Raw genomic sequence first — 20,693 nt, forward strand, 5'->3', positions numbered from 1 at the left:
CACAATAGATTGCACCTCTTGGAATAGAGACTCTTAAAACTGCCACTTGAAACAGTTCCAACTTACAAAAAAGGCCTGCATGGCTTTAGTAAGAATTCTCAATGCTGTTTGGCATATCAGTGAGGTACAAAGTGTTATACGGTTGGGAAAGAACTACCGCCATCGAAGCCAGGGAGCCAGTTAATTGATATGTTGGGTTTAACGTTCCAAAACCACCAGGCCTCCGGTAATGTCGACCACCTGGGGTTCTTCAACATGCACTTAAATCTGAGCACATGGGCCTACAGCATTCTCTTCTCCATTGAAAATGCAGCCGGGATCAACAGCCCAGCACCTTCGCCACCCAACCACCGTGACGGTATGAAGCCAGGGAACCAAGAAAAGTGGAAAGCTGATCCATATGGTGACTACAGGATACATTGCTATTAATTAAATTACTCAGTACAGCTCCTTTTTGAAGAAAACAATGAAGTAAGCTTGTTTCACTTGTTTAATATATTGTAATCAATTGTTTCTTTGTTACATTTGTCCCATTATCAAAACAACTTGAAAAACGGAATACCGATTTTTTTTACTAGAATAAACCAAACATCAATACGCATCTAAGGAACTAGAATTGTGACTATGTGCAGAATAGTTTTCATTTTGTGGGCAGTTTTTCATAAAAAATAGCGGCAAAACTTGCTTGCTTGGCATAAAAAATTGATTAGATTGATTGATGGATATGTGGGGTTTAATGTCCCAAAACCACCACATGAATATAAGAGACGCCGTAGTGGAGGGCTCCGGAAATTTGGACCACCTGGGGTTCTTTAACGTGCACCCAAATCTGAGCACACAGGACTACAACATTTCCGCCTCCATCAGAAATGTAGCCGCCGCAGCCAGGATACGAACCCGTGACCTGCGGGTCAGCAGCTGAGTACCTTAGCTACTAGACCACCGCGACGAGGCTGGCTAAAAAAAAAAAAGTAGAATGTTTAAGTTCATTGGTAATTCCAGTTCCATAGCAAGAAGAGACGCCAATGAATAAAATGAAACGAACCCAAATGCTTTACAAATAGTAGTTTCAGAGAAAATGGGTTCTCAAGAAGCCTTAAGATACATGGGAGGTTTAGGGCCTACAACGTACCCTTAAACGCAAGAACCAGATCAAAATATGTTATGCTAGCCAGTCTCGATTAAAAAATATGCAAACTATTTTGGCTGCACTGTCGAAATTTGGGCCTGTTGGTGCATTGTGATGGCTGAAAATAGTGCACAGGACACGGCGCCTGTGTCCTTTTCTTGTGTCCCCGTTTCTTAGCACTATTTTCAGTCATCATGACTGGTCCCAGAGTTGGGAGCACGTTTTTGGATACTATCAAAATTGAATTAAGTTTTTCATAAATACCAAACACAAAAAAGCCTCGTTCCTTATAAAAGCACTCAAGCATCTGAAGTAAAAAAAAATTGATTTCGTGTACTATTATTCTAAATTGCTCGTTAGATATACTGCTGCTGACTCTGTTGAGTATACTTGTCAACAGTAAAACAAAGTGTTATTAATTTTGTTAGTACCAGCTACACTGGCAGTGCACCGGTTCTAAACAAACAAGACCTAAGTGAGTGAGAAACCACTGCCTTTGTTGTTAACAGCAACAGGAGCACAAATAACATTTTGTACTCAAGTGTTAACAAGCATGCACCTCTATAGCCAACAAATTTGAATGGATACTGACATAAATATTGTGCAGCTTCTTTAAATAGCTGCCAACACTAATCACAGTATTAAGATTTAAAATGGCTTGAATTTCAAAGGAGCACCAAAAATAAACATAGGATGTTTTATGTCACTAAGCCAAAACAGACAATTAAAGCACCAGCTACAATTGTGTTAAATATACCATCCACATAACGAAAAGCAAAGGTGGCAGTCTCATATCACTACTCTCCAGTATGCCAGCCAGCTCAGATGTTTTTGACGGTGCTTATGTTTTGTAATGGCTCTTCTCACAAGCTGAGTGCCGAATGAATTCCACCTTTATCGCAGTCATGGTGAAACACCGTATGCGTTGGTCAGTGGTTTTTGGTAATTATGAGACTACAAAAAGGTTTCAAAAGTTTGCATTGAAGCTTAGAAGCAATAAAAGGTAATTTTATGGTGCACTTTTATGAGTGGGCAATATGAAAATTGTTAATAGTGAACATTACAAGAAATTTATTATTATTGCGGACAAGCAATCATCGCAACAAAGCTACACTTGACAGGAGGCTACAACTTCAGAGCGAGTTTAGCAAATCAAGTATATGCCTAGCGTCAGAGCATTTATTGAGCACTGACTAATGCATGCAAACCCTATCACTGCTCACAAAAGAATGAAGATGCCTATGCGTTAGCCAACAAATAAAAGCCTCCATATTGTAAGGTCACAGTGGCATGCAAAAGCAACAATACAGCTCAGATAAACGAAAGCTAGTAAATAAAAAATACTAAAGGAGGCTTCAGAGTGCTCCAAAATCCTTTCTGCATTAATTCAGTAAAAAGATCATTTATCACGAGAGAAAGCAATGATCCCTTTCTAAATTTTTGCGTGCTGTAGCAGGAGCATACAATATCAAACACTATGGTAATATTTCAAAATGTGGATACAAGTGCCTTGGTCTTCTCCAAGATGCCATGCAAATGCTATGGCACAACTTTATGTAACAGCCAACATTATTGGTCAAGATGCACAGCACCTTTAATTTCACTCAGTCCTGAATTGTTTACTAGATGCTGGCAAAGTTGGAAGGAATACAACACAAGAGGTTTCGGAGGGCTTCCCTCCACTGGATCACCCTTTATTGAAGCTGTTATCCAGAATCTCCGTTTACAAAATCCTTAGTCCCAGGCTAACTGGTTTCCACAGCCCCAACTCCGGGTATTTTGCGTGGTGACAACAAAAACAAAGCGGCACCCGCAGCACTGTAGATTCCCATCACTGCTAGTGCGGACACGAAGACTGCAATGCACACGCGTGCCACACACACACACACATATATATACTCGCACACATATGGGAAAGAAATGTGGAGAGAGAAAAGGTTGGCAGAGAAGGGGAAGTAAAGAACTTAGAGAGCTTAAATACTGCCTTTACAGACAATAAGAAACCAGGCAATAATGTCCTCAACACGTGCACATTTGCACTGAGAAATATGCAAAAGTCGTTCTTGCCACAGTCTTTACGAAGAACGTGTGTGAAAAGCATCATCTCCACCACACACGAGAGGGGGCTGTCACGCCCGAGTTATTTTATTCAAAACAAGTCAGCACTGTGGGCCACCATCAGGGCAGACAGGACTACACACTGGGCACAACCGCAGCACTAACCGGTGCACCTCTTGATCACCGCAGCCACACCACCTCCACCCACCCAATAATATAGCCAGTACCTTAGGGAGAGAAAGAGAGACTGTCGCTGACGTGCTCCAGAGGTGCCTCCAGAAGAAAATGGACATCACTCATTAGCTGGACAGGCTGTGTCATCACGTCTTCCAGTTGAGCGAGCCCTGAGCCATCGAACGAGGTGGGATCATGTCTAGCAGGTACTGCCGATGCAGGTCTGCCGTGGGTGGTAGCTTTCCCGCCGCACCTGCCGCACCGGCAGCACTCAGCATCTGGTAAGAATACGCAGCGAGGAGGGGTCCAAAGGGCAGCACGTGGGCCGGCTGAGGTGTACCACTCGCGGCCTGGTGCTGAGATGCCCCAGGCAGTGATGCTAGCTGCTGCAGCTGCTGGGCCTGAAGCAGCTGCTGGGCACTCAGCTTGGGCAGGAAGCCGCCACTGCCCGCCGCCGTTCCTAGTCGCGGCGAGTGCGCGGCAGGTGGAGGCGTCGACGACGGTGGAGGTGACGGTGCTGCACCACTGGCAAGTCGCTGCTCAATCTCCTGCTCCTGTTGTAGGGCCTTGACAAAGGCGGTCTTGAGACGATGCGTGTGCTCCGCCTTGAGCGCCTTTTTCAGGTTTGAGGTGACACAGGCCTCGCAGATGACTGATGGCCGACCAGCGCGCCGAGTGTCCTGCCACTTCCACACGGGCGTGAAGTCCAGACCGCACTGACTGCACGCAAATGGCTCAGGAGGTGCAGCGCGCGAGCTTGCCTCCCCGTCTGTCAGGAAGCTCACCACAGTCTCCAGTCCAAGCAAGTACACGAACTCAGGACTACTGGCATTGGGCACGAAGTGCATCTCTGGCGGAGGTGGCTTAGGTGGTGGAATCTGGAGCAACGTCTTTTCTAGCTGCTTGCGTAAAGCCAACTTGGCTGCGGCCTGGCGCTGAGCAGGGCTCTGGTTGTCAGCTGCAGACAGGCCTGGTGGCGTTCCCTGCACATAAGAATCCCAATTGCTGCTGCTGCCAAGCCCACCGCAATACTTTTGCATGTGAATGAATTGCTTTTCCACCTGCAGTAGCCGACCCCATTAGATGGGCCTTGCAATGCTTTTTTTCTCCAAAACCTTCATTTGAGCAAGAATTTTCCTACACAGAGAGTTACAAAGTAAATGAGCATATGATAATAACTGAGAATGTATGTAATGAAACAAGAATTAATATTTTAGACCCTTTTGAGCAAAGCTGATGACATGCTCAACATATGCGAGTTATCCCAGCTTTACCTCAACTCACTCATGAACATATAGACGTGCATCAAAGCGAAGCAGCCATATAAATGCTAAACTTCTGCAAAGTATGCCCACGCTGAGCAGTGTTACCTAAGAGCGAACAGCCCCGTACAATTTCCTATTGCATCAAGCAGAATATTTGGATTATACGTTCAAGGTGACGTTATCTACAAGTCGCGAGCATTTCTTCGAAATGTTCACAAGATAATGCCTGATGTACCTGAGGCTGCGGTGGCTGATTGGCTGTGCTGCCAACCTGGTGAGCTCCTGGAGCGGCATGGTTGCCACTGAAGTGCTGCGAGCCATGGGACAATGTTCGGGACAGGGAACCGGCCATGTTGTTGATGCCCGCTGCGCTGGCCGCATTGGCAGGCAATCTGAGCACGTTCTGCTGCAGCTGTCCAAGACTACCTGCGCTGTTACTACCTGCTCGCAACGCAGTTCCTGAGCTAAGGCTTCCTTGAAGTGCACTGCTTGGGGATGGGCCCTGGTTGCGAAGCTGCAACAAAAAGATTGGTCACAATATTTCCCTTCGTCACTGCAAATAGCAGCCCGTTAAAGTCCAATACAGAAGCAATAGTCTCTCCCAGGAATCCAGAGCAACCATAGTATTACATCAACCAGACTCATCTCACACAACCACTTTTCCTAGTCTTGCCTTCAACAAAGTATCCTACCCCTTGATACATGTTCAGTTACGCAGTAAAGAGGGTTTTCCCCACAGTGGGAAGCACTGGTACTGCCCCCCGCCATTCTGGTTGAACGCCCACCTTTACAATTGCTGTATTTACACCATTATAACGAGATTTGAATATAGGTCGACCTCCCAAAAATCTCACAAAAAAAGAAGAAAAACGCCTTGCGGGAATACGTGAAGATCATTTTAAGAAAGACTTTATTAGTGAAACTTGCTTTCAATTCTAGGTCGACTAGGCACAACAGGTTCTCGTTGCATAACCGTGTCTCGAAACAGATGCCCTTTTCATGTCTTGGTATGGCTCAGTGCAAAAAAATTTAGTATTGCAAATCATCTTTTGAGAACTGCCATGGCTACAAACAAGACTGAACACATCAGTGCTGGCTCACGGCTGACAGACTAAGCTAGCTTTGGGTGTTGATGACCCGTGGTGCTGTGCAGACTCACCCTGGCATTGACGCCCACCAGGTCTGGTGTGGCTCGACTATTGGACCCCTGATGTGTCTGTGGCGGCTGCTGATGGTGGTGTTGCTGCTGTTGCTGATGATGGTGGTGGTGATGGTGGTGGTGGTGATGATGGTGATGGTGGTTGCTCAGTGCCAGCTTGCCTGATGCACCGAGGCTCTGGCCTGGATTGGCCACCACAGTCGGGGCACTTCGAGGTGGGGGCGCCAGGGGAGGTGCTGCAGTTGGGACCACTGTTGACGCTCGGGCTGATGGCACGTTGGGTGGCGCTGCTGGTTGTGCAGGCCGTGCTGGCTCCTGCCTTTGCAGGAGTTGACTCTGACGCACCTAAGGCACAAACAATGCAGCCAGACTAATGAGTATGGCGGAAACTAGTGTGCTGCAACTATGCTTTCGAAGCATTTCTTTTTTCTGCTACGTAAGAATTGAAACAACATGAAATACTGAGCAAGCGCCCCCTTCCCCCGCCCTGCAGCGAAGGGCAATTCGACAAGATTTGGAGGGAGAGGGCTTTCATCAGTAATGAACCAAAATTCAAAATGGTGACGGAACAGCAGCCAAGAATTAGGAATGCACATCCATGTTTCTAATGAAATGCTACTTAAAAGTCGGTTTTCTGCAGATTTCTGCAGCAATCAGTTTCAGCACATTTCTGCTGCTATTGATAGCAACCAAGCAGACAAAAACTGCATTTAAAGGGGATTACTTTGAAGCACACAAACCTTTTTGAGCAGCACCAACTTCATCTCTTCATTGCGCAACTCCTGGCGCAGGCTTCGCACCAGTGCCCTGCGTGCAGCCAGCTCCTGCTGAGAAAGTGGTGTCGGGGGCGGTTGTGGCGGAGGCTGCATCTGCCATCCACTGCTACCAGTAGCCCCGTTGACAAGCCGATGGCCGTTGAGGCGGCCATTCTCCTCGTCCGAGAGCACAATGACGTCGTCGGGACCGAGCCGCTGGGGGCCCAAGCCTGCCTTGCGCCTCCCTCCCGAACTGCGTACCACTTCTGGCAATGGTGCTGCTGCCACAGGAGCCACTGCTGGCACAGGCTCTTTCCTGAGTGGATAACACAGTGGCTCACATTATCATTCATTGACACACCGGGGAAAAAAGAGCTACAGCCCCTTCAAGCACTGCGTACACAAAAACTTCAGAGGCGCATCACGCACCATATGTGTTCCTTCAAATGGCTTGAAATGCAATGTGCACAACTGAGCAGACAACTAACAGTCGTATAACTTTATCGGCCCTGCCATGGCGGTCTAGTGGTTATGGCACTCAACTGTAAACCAAAAGGTCGCGGGATCACTCTCGGCTGCGGCGGCTGCATTTTTGATGGAGGAGAAAATGTTTGAGGCCCGTGCACTTAGATTTAGGTGCACGTTAAAGAACCCCCGGTGACCAAGATTTCTGGAGCCCTCCATTTACGGTCTCTCTCATAATCATATTGTGGTTTTGGAAAATTAAACCCCGGATATTATTGTTATTTTATAACTTCATCATGCATGCTGTAGATGATCATTTTGCTGGAGTCACTGTTATGCTCGATGATTGTTCAATGTGTCATATTTATTCTTTGCTCAATAGAAGTCCAACCAAGAAGCAACCTATGCCTGCGTCTTGGGCCTAATATTCGGTGCTTTTTATGCAATAATTAAAGCTCACTGACTTAGATATAATTGAATATTTAATTGTGTACTAATAAACATTATTTACTAAAACTTGCAAAAAAAATGCATTGCTTCAATTTCTCTCCAAGAATGTAATTCTGGGTGCCTAGGAATCATGCCATGCCAAATCAACGCATTTGTCGACAGTGCATAATAATTCACACAGAGATAATATCCAGTAAACAATGTTTTCGTCACAAGGCAATGACAACACAATTCAGGCAGTAAGCCTCCCTCCACCACATACCCATCCACTACTCTATGTTCCGACAAAGACAATCATGCAATGTTTGCACAAAATTCACAAGTAGAAGTGGTAGAACAGCATGCTACACACACTCACTTGATACTAAGATCCTCAACTTCCATTGTGTCCAAGGCAACGATGGAAGGCTCAGGTCGTTCATGACGTCTTCTGCATAGCAAAGCCACAGGGGATTATAGGATAACCCTTCGCTGTCGATACAAGGAGGAAACACTGTGCAACATGTCATCCACAAATAGTTTCAAAAGGCCCTTACCATTTCTCCAATGAGGAATACACAATAGAAAAGTACACTTCGTGGTCATTACAGTACTCATAATTAGAAGTAAACTATACAAACTGCTATTTCAAATAACTGCCGGGTAAAATGCTTTAGGAATAAGGCCCACATGCAACAAGCAAAACAGAGGCCATTAAATAACAGGATTCATGATCGTTTACATGACAAAAATTCGAGAATTTTCTAGAACTTTCAAGGCTGGGTGAATTTTTAAGGACCACGTATGTTAGAAATCCAATTGACACATCTTCAGGAGAGGATGAAGGCTTGAAATAACTAGAATTAATTGAAAAAGCATAACATCACTAGAGCGAACATGAAAACGATGGCTCGGATAACATTCTCTATTATGCCACTCTTTTCTACTTTTCCCGACTTTTCATATTGTTACGAGAAGGAAACAGACTCGGAAGAGTAGACAGATATATCTGTACAGCTGGACAAGCAAGCAGCGCCAGCAACACAGATTATCTCGCGCCAGTCTGAATTCTTTATGCTCTTTATCTCGATGCTACTGGTACTTAGCATGAACCCTGGCAGCAGAAACACCACCCCGGAGATTTAAAGGTTATCAGATGAACTTTTGTATTGTCTTGAGCCGCAAGATGTGAACAACATCACTGGAGCGCACAACAGATGAAGATGGTCAGATGAGACTGATCTCATAGGCGACACATGTTACTTGATGCAATACACAGTCACGTGTAACGAGACCGTGTAAGTTTTTCTTATCGGCCAACTGGATGATGAGAAGACCAGAGTAACACAAGGGCAGCGGGTGCTAAATGTATGCCTCGATGTTCCAAATCGTACCGATGCCGTTGGTTGGTCTGCGACGGCGTCAGCCGCGCACGGGTGAGCTGACGGGCATGATCGGCTCACGTGAACATGTCGCAGGCATACTAACTGGTGGACGAGGTATGAGCCGAGAGACTGTGTCCAGAGGTAAATTCGACTCTTTTCCGTATAATAGGTAGAATAGCGAAAAGCCTGCTGTGTCGAGACATAATTGATTGATTGATTTGTGGGGTTTAACGTCCCAAAACCACCATATGATTATGAGAGACGCCGTAGTGGAGGGCTCTGGAAATTTTGACCACCTGGGGTTCTTTAACGTGCACCCAAATCTGAGCACACGGGCCTCGACGTTTCCGCCGCCATCGGAAATGCAGCCGCCGCAGCCGGGATTTGAACCCGCGACCTGCGGGTCAGTAGCCGAGTATCTTAGCCACTAGACCACCGCGGCGGGGCGTGTCGAGACAGAATAAACTATATGCGAAAGTTGTGTGGGGTAAGGCAGGATCCCAGTCTCGGTGGTCGGGCGACACATATATAGCGAGCATATTCGTGAGAGTACAGTTAAAACGTTCCGTGAGTGCATTGGTTTGAGGGCGGTAAGCTGTGGTCAGTGTGTGTAGCGTGGAACAAGAACGCAGAATGTAGGCGATGACTTAGGGTTAAAAATGTACAGCCACGGTCTGTGAGGAGTTGTCTCAGGGCACCAAGAACCAATATAGTGTCCCGTGACAAGTCAGCGACGTCAGTTGCACAGCTTGTCAGTAAAGCTCGCGTAATTTGTAGTGGCGGCTATCCATTTGTTTCCCAATGTTAATGCGGGAAAACAATCATGCAGGTCTAACCTAGCATGGTAAAATGGTTCTGCGGGTATGTTGATTTGTTGAAGATGGCCAGCGGGTAGTAGCGATGGTGTTTTAAGACGTTGACACAACTCGCACATGGCGACGTATCGGAGTACTGAGCGAGCAAGACCTGGTCAGAAGAAACAGCACCGTACGTGCTCGTACCTACGAGATACGCCAAGGTGTCCAGCTGTGGGTGCGCAGTTAAGTTCAATGAGGACACAGCGCTGCAAATGCTTAGGCACAACAATGAGAAGATAGGGCCTGTCAGGTCGAAAATTGTGGCACTATAGGACACCCTTTTGAAGGACAAAGTGACAGACAACTAAATTATTTTTTTATTGCACTGTGAATTAAAGAACCGCTAACCTTTAGTGTCTGGTCTACTCCTCAAGCCCTTGCTACAAGCTTTTCCACAGTGCCCATATGCTCTAAGAGCTATATGTAGACAATCTTCTATGTCAGTGAAAGGAATGCTGCATGACTGCCAGTATTCTGACAGTATTTAAAAACTCTTTCAATCTCTTAGCATGGACACTGAATTGGTGTAACTACCACGTGTGATGGCTTTACATTCCCCCAATGGAGGAGGATAAGAGGAAAGATGCAGGAAAGACTTAACACTCACTGATATAATTTGTTTTATTTAGTTGTGGTAAATTGAACGTTTCTGCATCCACTTCTCCAGCAAATGCAAGAAACATATATGAGAATGCGAGACTCTATTTAGAAACAAGCAGCAGCCATGACTGCAGTGTTCGGCAGCACAAAAGCCTGCAAACAGATTTTCGGGAATGAAGTGCACCAGATAAACTTTTGTTCCCGACTAACTAATGACTAATGTTTGCAAATTAGCTAATCAAATTAAAGAAATTTTAGTTTTTTTTCTTTTGCTTGTAACCTATATTCGTACACTGCAACTTTACGATATAGTCTCTGAAAATAATTACGATTGCTATTCGAATTGGGTACACTATTCCCAATACGTAGAAACAATTCTCGTTGCTTGCGTAGCACCCCTGCTTCTAACTCATTTGGCGTGCATCCCCCAGCTGTTGGCTTCATGCAACTTAGCCCTCTGCCTGAAAAGGTTGCCGATCCTTAATCAGTGATTATGAGATGTTAAAGGGACACTAAAGACAACTATTAAGCAGACATTGATTGTTGAAATAGCGGTCTGGGAACCACGTAGCGATACTTTTGTGCTAAGGAAGGGCCTATTTTGATATAAAATCACATTTTAGTGGTCCGCATCACGTTAGCGCACTTCAAATTACCCGCCTCAAGAAGCGAACCAACCGGAAAGACTCCTGTTACTTGCCGTGCACAACATTGCCCGGCTTTACTGCGCTAGTAGCAGCACACCAAAAGCAGCGGGAGCCACAGCAGCAACAACCGCCATTGATCGATTTCCCACCATTGGCTTCAAGATTGCAGGCGTTTTTTGGACGCTAGAGGGCACCACCTGTCCTGTGTAACTACGCGAAAATTGAATTTTCGAACCACTCGCGCCATTTCCCATAGTAACATCCAGCGTTTTTTTTTTTTCAATGAATCATACAGAAATGAACAGGCACCATTTTATGTCGTCTCTTGAAGCACAAAAGGTTCTTTATTTAGTGCAGCTAGATTGATTACTAGTGATTAATTGTATGTGGTCTGTCTGATGTCATTGGGATCATGTTGAAAATGTCCTAATGCGGCACATGTGTTCTTGTGCATTTACCTCAATTTCTCGGTAAGTAGGGCACTGTTGTTGATAATATCGTTTTAGATGTTGTCATACACTGAGCTTTCCCTCTGATGGAAATTGTCATTTGACTTTAGTGTCCCTTTAAAGATCCCATAGGGATCACACACAAGGAGAACGTGTGACTTTTCATTAACGGGACTCTGAAACACTTTTTTAAGCAACAATGGAATGAATTCAGAGGAAGAGCTTATTGCCTCACAAATTCAATGCCACAAAAATTTTAAGAATGCATCCAGTGCGAGTGCAGTTACGAAGGTTTGTCGCATGCTGCAATTGCATTCTCTCTTCTCTAGTCCCGTCGAAAGCGCTGGAAACTAAGCAGGGAAGGATGGCAGGGCCACAGAAAAACTAAGTGCGCATTGCGACCTTGAGCACTTTTTTCTTTTTTTTCCTCGTATGTGACTTTTTCAGTGCGATCGTGCGAACGCCTGGACAAGTAGCAGCCTCCCGCGGCAATCTCTGTAATGAGCGAGCATGCCATGTTCAAATCGGCCAATGGCTGATAGATGGGTCGTTGACGCGCGATTTTTGGGCATATAACGTTATTTGTCGAGAGAATAGAAAGCAATCTATGGCTGAGTTTGATAATTTATTGTGATTTCCAGGCCGCGTGCAGTGCTCTAATATTTGGCTCGCGTGTTGTCGGGAGCCTCTACTACCGAATAGCAGTGGTTTCTGACCATGCTCAAAAAGTGTTGCAGGGCCCCTTTAAAAACAACTCTGAACCGCATTGGCCAGAAATGTTGCCTACCTTGGCTCGGGAGGTGGCCTGAGGAGAGGTCGCGGAAGAGCCTGGCCAAGGATTCCTCGAAAAAATGGGTTGGTCTCCATGATGATTCTAGCCTACTGCCACCAGTCACTTTTCCTAGCAGTGAAGAGCTGCCGCCATGCCGACACCCTGAAAGAAATGTGCGACGACACTTTTATTAGGTACACCTGCTAAACTTATATGCAATAGCTTTCTGTGGTAGTTCTGCCTATCAAGAAAATTTACCCAACTACAGCAGCTATTCCAATAAATACAATAGTAATACAAAGCTCAAAAACAAAACAAAGCATGTAAGATTTTAGAATGCAGCTACTATTAGGCGTCCATTCTTGCTTTGAGTGGGATTGCAGTTGGTGTAACAGACATACATAAAAAAATTAATAATGAGAAAATAAAATTAAACATGATCGAATGGGAATTGCATCAGGGCCCACTGCATGTCAGTAGTGTATTCTGCCACAGAGCTATGATGGTGCCTGAAACTCGATCACAAAAAGAGCCTATAGTAGCATCATGTCAGGCCAGGAATCGTATCAACCAATGTAATTAGCATGGCAGAAGAGTCAAAGAAAAACTAACAACCACACAATGCTGCTTGCACAATGTGTGTGGTTTAATGCTTCCAAACCCGCCTCGCAAAATATTCAGCCCTAATTCCTCCTCACCAGCCTCACGCAGCATCAAGAAAATGCACATATTACCTTACAGATGTGCAACGGGCACCTTACTTATTTACAGAAAGGTGAATAATAGCGCATTGGACGCTGTCCTACTTGACGAAAATTATGTTTTACCGCGCAGTCAATACCTCGTCGGCAGCCAACTGCAAACAAAGTTGTCTTTGCCTCAACACGACTGCACTATGAATTAGCATTCGGTGGCATTGTAACCGCATGCGAATTTCTTTTATTGAAGTAAGTTTGGTGGCGTGCCGTTCACAGTTTAGCACTTCCTTGATCAAGGGGAGGATACACTGGTAAACTGCATGGCAAAGGCTAAACACGTGCACAAAACCTTTTGCATATTGTTGCAAAAGGAAAGCGGTTTCACACATATCCACAGGATATCTGCAACACACTCAAAGGTATTCGTGCCGTAGATTTCGCAGCATTTTGCAACAATAGATATAGCATAACTGTTCAAAAAAAAAAAAAACAGAAAAAGTTTTACATTGTACTGCTAGATACCACATCACATGCCTACATAAAAAAGAAAACCTATGAATTCCAGAACACTGCTATTGTTTAGAAACAGGAGGATGCCCCATATGGCTGAAGTGCTTTTAGAGCATGAGCAGCTCTCATAAAAATACTATTTTGATGTCATGTGACTAGCAGATGTAGCCCACTCTTACTGTCAATCCTACGACAACTTGTAAAAATTATTTGCATAAAAGTGCGAAATCTAAATTACTATTGAAAAAAATGACTGAATGTTCATTTCATTCACGTGAAAAATATATACAATTCACTTTCTGAGAATTATATTGAGCCATGTTCTCATGCATTAAAGTCCTGCATACCATTCTTAAATCCCTTATAACAAATAATTTGAAAAAAAAAAAAGGACACAAGGCCAAGTTCTTACTTCATGAAAAGTAATGGGTACATATTTATCTCTGGAACATCTCGTTCTAACAAGAACTAAATAATAATGCCCAAATATTGGGCAATTATATGGTGCAAGTTTTGAAACATAGCAAGAAGCTTTGAGCAAATTAGTGAATGGGCATTTATTTATGCAACTAGAAATAAGAGAAATTTAAAAAAAGTATGTTAAAAAATGTAAGTAGTTAACAGTATGGTAATAAAATACCTACTAATAGAACTAACGTATCTCAATAGCAAGCAAGTCACTTTGTCAGCCCGACTTTCAAGACAATAATGTCCAAGCACCTGTTGCTTGTAGACAATTGTCAAATAAGCCTCCACTGCTAAGTCTGTGACAAAAAAAAAAGAGGGAGGGGGGCATTACATATGCACAATAAGAACACTCACCAAAGGCTGAAATGCTATGAGCACAGAAAATTGGGACAGCATTCTAACTGTCACACAAACTAGGTGAGAGCTCGAACACGAATTCTAGTAAACTGAAATGGTTGCATACTACAAGGGCAATGTTTCACTCTTGAAACACGGACTACTTGATTCAGAGGTGCAACATATGCAGGTCCTGCGCTAGCAATAACGACCTCAGCTACCAAACCAATATGAACCATTTTATTAGCACTCTGCAGGTGCGCGTGAACACAGAGAAATAACACATCTGTCAGGCCAACTAGGAATGATAGGCTATGTTAGTTAATTTAACCTAATTCGGTTGCAGAAGAGACGGCATTTTCAGCAGTGCCATACTTTTGACAATATTCAAGGTCACCGCATTCCATCCTAACATGTGTGATGCCAGCATTAAATGCAGAAAATGCTATGGTTTTTTTTTTTTTCCAGGCAGTTGAAACGAAAGTTGGCCGTGTGCTTGAGAGACAGCTTCATTAATGGTGCGCTGCAAATCTAATGTCGGCAAAAGAAAACTGGTCAATGAACATTTTGCACCTCAACTGCAATGCACTAAGGTTTTTTCCCCCTAGAACTCCCGCTATTGGTAATTACCAGCTATGGCTAAGGTCCCCAAGTTAAGTGCCTAGACACCTAAGAGAAGCAATGAACCATTCTATTTTCATAAATTACGCTCAGATTACTCTAAATGCTAGTTTCACCGTCACGGGAGCAGAAGACAAAAGTGAAAGTTCAATTTTGGAATTTGGACACACATGACATCACAAATTTCATCAAGTATTTTCTACATTTTGGTGACATGGGCTACGTGAAGTTTCCTGAAACTTGGTATGTTAAGCCTCTGGCCTCATCAGAGGACAACATACTTCCTTGTTACCGATTAGAAACTATGCAATACCTAGCAGATGCCATCAAAATATATGTAGTAACAGCACTTGGCGTGGGAACTTCAGGATGGCATTGCCACCCCCAAGTAGTTTTTGCCCATTTTATCATTTAAAACGAGCAATTTACTAATATGATGAAAACAGTTTTTCTCTAATGTTGAAAATTTTGTTGAAGCGCACTAAAAAACGGACGGACAGAAGAGGATGACAAGAACAGCACTTCCCTCTTCAGCCTCATCTGCCCGTCCGTTTTTTAGTGCGCTTCAACAAAATTTTCAATTATGAACGTAATCCAACTGGCCCAACTTGCCATCTTGCTGCTTCTCTCATGTGTTGCTTTACAGCCAGTAGGTAGAACGTCTACAGCAAATGCAACCCAATGTGCTCGACGCCAAGTCGCACTAAGGGCTTGATAGTAATGATAAGATTAGCAGATGAGGAAACAAACTGGGCCCCTGTCTAATCACTCTGGTGAGCACTCGCAGTTATCGGCTGTGAATACAAATTAGAACAGATCACATTAATTAAACCAACAATAGGTGCTTCTTAACTAAGTATTGAACTACAACTGTATAGAGAGCAAGATGCATGCATGCACTTTTAGTCATGCCCTGCTGTATTGCAACCAATGTACAGAATTCAAGCCGTTAAAGGGATCGGAGCTTTGTGCATGACTGCTTGGAACCACTTTTTCGAAGTAGTCATTGAATGACCTCAGTATTGGGAGTTTATTGCCTTTCGAGTCAATCGCAGCAAATATTTCTCATATTCAAGTCAAAGAAGTGGATTAACGGGAACTTGTCACGCACTTTCTCGCTTCTCTCATTCCGATGTACATGCTGAAAGCTACAATAGGAATGGGACGAGGGAAAGAAAATTCATAAAAGTGCGTGATTAAACACGACTGCTCTCTTCCATCAACATTCTTGTGCATGCGAGCGTGGCCCCACAATGTGGTGGGTGGCATTCCGTAGCAAGAAGCCTATCTCGCCACATCACCACTCTTGATTTGTGTTGGCTATTGGCCAAAAGCATGGCATTTGTTTTTTGACGTTAAACAGCAGCTGCCGGCCGCCCCAAAGAAAGTGAGCACGGGTATCTGTATGCAAAGGGGGCACCCAAGAAAATTGCAACTTTGCGCTCCCCTTCTAAACGCTCGCTCCTTGCCGCACACGAATGCGAGATTTGGCGAAGCTGCGGACAGTGTCTCATCACCGTTGCCCAACAAGCCAGAGGGATGGTTCATGACCTTTTCAAGCACTGCGCTGCTGCACAGAACAGACACTAAACATGGTGTAAGTGGCAACCAGATTGACAATTGTGCACTTATTAATGAGTGTTCCCTATAGAGTACAGCAAGTAAGTATTCATGAAAAAGCAATGGTGCAAGTTAATTAAATGTTGGGCTAAGTCGCAAGCACAGTAGATGAAAGGTTGTGCAATCTAAAACGGAAAAACATGGAAGCGAAATGGAAGGTTTATTGAAGCTCGGGAAGTTGTGTGGACACATTTCTGTTCACACTTGGCAAAGCATTCTTGGGACACAATGCTACACATTGCTTACAAAGAAAAAAAAAGGGGGGGGGGGGAGAGAATATATGCAAGGCATTCTACGAGGAAAAAAAATCCGAAGAAAACGTGCATGGGCATTTGGCAGAATGTACTGAGAGCACAGTCCAAACATGGTCTTCGTTTAGGAAGCATAGTTTTGCAAAGGTAGCCGTTTGGAGGTTGATGGAAACAAAACTAGCCAGGAGGCATAGCGGCGAGGAACGAAAGACAGTGGATTGGCCAGCAGATAGTGTGCATACATACGCCGCAGCGACACGAAAGCTGCACTTCGAAAACTTGCCTACACAGCCGCCAAAATGTTTTGGGAAGAGAGCGAGGGGAGAGTCATCGGTCATAATCTACGTCACTTCTAGACTACCTAGAAATCCGTAGCAGCAATGCGGTTACGCAATGCTACAGCTGTACGGATGCGTTAAACCCCGTGCAAGAAGAGCTCGCACGAGCCGCTCGGCATGCAAACCTACAGCAGATTAGTTAGTAGCGGCGGAATGTTTATGCTACACCGACAACTGTCGACCGCACGGATCCCGCTGTTGCGGGTGACGACTGATGCTGTTTGCAAAAATGATCGCGCGTGCGCCTGTTAGCAACGTCGGCGGAAGTGCAACCATCAGTGCGAGCCGTACTCGCTCAAGCAGCAAGAGTGTGCGGCCTCCGCGAATTGTAGGTCACGCACTACGCCCGAGCGTGTTGGCCAAACGTCGCCGGTGGTGGTGGATGCGACCGCCCGAGAGACAAAAAAAAAAAAAACGACGACCAGCACCACACAGCCTGCGCGCGCGTTACCAGCGTCCTAGAAATAAAAGGGCGGACAAATAAATGCGGTCGGCGGAAGAGATGACACTGCGACTTCTGGATTCCTCCTGCACGACACACATTTTTCCAGATGTTTACACCTTTCTCCTTGTCGTGCACAGCACACAACCGAACAATGTGCATAACTGAGAAACTGCGCCGAATGGAGCGCTCGATTTGCTAAAGGCGTCAGAAAATTGACGGATGGGAATCGAAAGTTCGACCATGCGACTCTCAAACATCAGTCGTCATCGGGAAAAACAGCTTCGGCTTACGACACATTGTTGCGGGGAACTGACACGCACGCATACTTTTGGTGCAAAAGCTTTTTGTTGCAAGAAGGAATCGGAAACCGGCGCACTGGTGACGTGAACTGCAGTACGGGACCTGCTTTCCAATGCTTTAATACGAAACAACACTGAGTACAAGACCCGCGATTCCTATCGAACCCATCAGCGCCCCCGATGTTACGTGCTTATAAAAAATGACGCGCTAAATATGTTAATCTTGACAACAACGTAAGCCTGTGCGGACGGCAAGCCGCCGTGGGTCGGTGACCCGACCGGTCATTTCTATCGGCGTCCCAGCACTTCGCGTAGAAAACGGCCGCACGGACGGCTCCAGCGCGCCAAAAAAAAACATTCGAACGATGTCAAAAAGTACACCAACCATTCAAGGAGTCCTCGCAGCACACCGCGCCGCTGGAAAGCGACGCAGAAATCGACAGAATGCGCTCGACGAAACAATTAGCTGACGAGCCGACCTTTCAATTAAAAGGCATCGCAGCCATCATCAGCTTACTTGGATGGCGCTCCGTCGACCGGACGCAGCGGAACGGGCTTGATCACTCGCTTCTGCGGATCGTTCGCATTTTTTCGTCCCAGTGCAATCGCGAGAGTGACTTCGAAAGAACGGCATAGACGTGCGGAAAAAAATAACAAATTACAACCTCAATCGCGCCCCAACGCGCCGTGTCGTTTTCAAAATGGCGAACTTTTCGTTAATTACCGTCTCGGGTTTTCGTCTGCCGCCCCTTCTTTCTCTTTGCTACCTCGCGACGACGGCGATGGACAACGCCGCCGCGGGAGAACATTTTTGTTTTGTTTTCATTGCGCAATCCTTTTTGCTTTTATTTATTTCCCTCGCGGTGGTTCGCTAGGCGCACCGCACGTTTAAACCACGCGGAAGGTACTAAGGATGCGCACGTGCAGGCATTCACAATGCAAAAATCCTATCAATCTCTTCAACTGATTAAGATTTCGCACGCTATCTTTTTCATTCCTCGAAGAGATACGGCACGGCGCGATGGTATCGACTGCTCGCTAGAACTGCACTACGATTGGCGCTACTCGGCACTGACACGTAACGTTGACTCTTAAAACAATGGCCTGGAACCTCTTAGCGCATGCACTCAATGCAGACGTACAACTCCCGACAGCTGCTTGGTTTAGAACACATGGACCGCACCGAACAAAGAGATGCCGAGAAGGGAGAGCACGCCGGTACACGACAAAAAAAGAAATGAGAAGGAAAGGGAATCGACGACGCGAAGGGTGGGGGGAAGGCACCAGCCTGGGCCTCCTTCCTCCTCGCAAGTGCAGACATGTCCCGAGCTATGGAGCCAGCGAGTTCATTCCCTCTCACCCACCACACACCTCCCGCCGTCGACAAATACATACACATTCAACAAGCCTATCAAAAAACGACGGAGGCGCCGTATCACGCACTAGTAGATGGCGGCACCTACCCATTTCCTCGAGCAATGATCTCGTATTGCTCTCATCTTCGTGAAAAATATCGCACCCGTCTCGTAATAGGAGAAAACGAAGCGCCAAATAACGCTGTGAAATCATCGATTTTTTTCCATGCTTCGTATTAGTAACCGCTTCCTCCACGCAAACTAGAGTCGCGAACACCGCAGGCGGCGAGAAACACTGCAACCGCGCGAAGGAACGACACGCTACGAATGACAATCAGGCCCACGGACGTGACCGCGAGCTATCCGACGGAAACGCAAAACTCTTCCAAAGCGCGAGCGCCGCCGCTGTCTTCGATCGCAGTCTTTTTCGATCGAAGTCGCCAATTGCAATGACTACTAATTCCCCCTCCAGCGCCCCTCCCTCACTCCTAGCGCCGCCTCCTCAGGACCGGCGGGACGTGCGAACATGAAAAGCAAACATCCACAAAAAACAAGCAAAGACAAACATGGCGATCTGACTATTGTTTCGCCTATCACGAGCGTTCGCCCCCTTTTTGTTTTTTTTTTGTTTTTCATCAAAGGCGCGTTGCATACCTCCGCGCATACATTGCATTTTTTTTATTTTTTTTAACGGAGCGCAGCGCTCAGCTGTTCAAGAGAAAGCAGAGGGTAGAAAGAACTAAAACGAACGTTCTCTTCGCACTCCAATACTTCGACCCTACGAAAAAAAAAAAAAAATACCGATGCGCCGATGGCTAGGGTTGCCGCAGTCTCACGAGCGCCTGGCAAAATGCAACGATTTGAATTCAACGGGAGCGCAGCGCTGGGCATGATTAGAACGACGGTGACCCCAGAGTCAGGAAAGTGGCCGCTTACCTCCATCTGCTCGTCGCCGGCATCCAGATCAAAAGTCAACACATTTAGGCTTAGCCGACCTCGATTATCCCAGGTCAGAATCGTAGGTCCGCGATGGTAGTCTGTGGTGCACTCGCTAGCACAAATCCGAAATTCGATGTCGCACAAGCACCGCTTTCACTTGATTGTCTGAGCGCCTGGGGGGCATCGATGCTTCGTTGGGTGCCGAGTAGCCGCCGGCTCCGGTGACGGACAATCTTCCCGGCTCGACGGACACGAGATATCGGGGGACGCAGTGTGCGCTCGCACTTCGGAAGCCCCGAGCAGCGGTGCCTTTCAACAGGGATGGCTACTCCACTGGTTACGCTTCCTTAAGTTTGTGCAGGTTAGCGGCCAGACGCCGCGGCCGGAGAGCAGCAAAAAACAAGGCCAACATCCAGCAATATGGCCGCCGCCCACGGCGACAAGAGATTCTGGAGAGAGGAAGGCTTTTCGCTCCCGCTTCTCGGATCGGACAGCGTTTTTGTTTCCTTTCGTAGGGGGCGCGTTCCGCACCGAGAGCGCTCCGCTTGACCTTGTAGGCATAAATTAAGCGCGTCTCCCCCCTGCAGTGCACCGCAGTAGCTCTCGTGAATTTATTTTCCTCGTTAGCATTGTAATGAAACAGTGCATTACGTACTACACCACTGAACC

The 20,693-nt window shown here is 45.9% G+C and overlaps 1 protein-coding gene across 3 annotated transcripts; it reads right to left on the reverse strand.

Annotated features, from left to right (window-relative positions):
* Window positions 1-2,791: 2,791 nt before the first annotated feature.
* Window positions 2,792-20,441, reverse strand: LOC119187929 (uncharacterized). Of its 3 annotated transcripts, none has more exons than XM_037436028.2 (7): window positions 20,022-20,441; window positions 12,160-12,306; window positions 7,814-7,885; window positions 6,526-6,856; window positions 5,786-6,130; window positions 4,862-5,140; window positions 2,792-4,344 (listed from the first exon to the last, which is right to left on the reverse strand). In XM_037436028.2, the coding sequence occupies exons 2-7, from the start codon at window positions 12,237-12,239 to the stop codon at window positions 3,508-3,510; spliced, it is 1,944 nt and encodes a 647-aa protein (XP_037291925.2). In that variant the 5' UTR covers window positions 12,240-12,306; window positions 20,022-20,441; the 3' UTR covers window positions 2,792-3,507. The 3 variants fall into 3 exon arrangements, with proteins under 3 accessions (XP_037291925.2, XP_075750463.1, XP_075750461.1); XM_075894348.1 differs by lacking the exon at window positions 20,022-20,441 and adding an exon at window positions 18,248-18,445; XM_075894346.1 differs by lacking the exon at window positions 20,022-20,441 and adding an exon at window positions 18,116-18,254.
* Window positions 20,442-20,693: the final 252 nt, after the last annotated feature.

Source organism: Rhipicephalus microplus, chromosome 1 (assembly GCF_043290135.1).
Source record: "Rhipicephalus microplus isolate Deutch F79 chromosome 1, USDA_Rmic, whole genome shotgun sequence".
In the NCBI taxonomy this organism is placed as follows: Eukaryota; Metazoa; Arthropoda; class Arachnida; order Ixodida; family Ixodidae; genus Rhipicephalus; species Rhipicephalus microplus.

Excerpts from the sequence above, each read along its gene's own strand:
- LOC119187929 (XM_037436028.2), bottom strand. The coding sequence starts at position 12,239 with ATGGAGACCAACCCATTTTTTCGAGGAATCCTTGGCCAGGCTCTTCCG. Across the intron at positions 6,131-6,525 it reads AGTTGGTGCTGCTCAAAAAG|GTGCGTCAGAGTCAACTCCT; the intron begins GTTTGTGTGCTT and ends TTTGTGCCTTAG. Across the intron at positions 5,141-5,785 it reads TGGTGGGCGTCAATGCCAGG|CTTCGCAACCAGGGCCCATC; the intron begins GTGAGTCTGCAC and ends TTTTTGTTGCAG.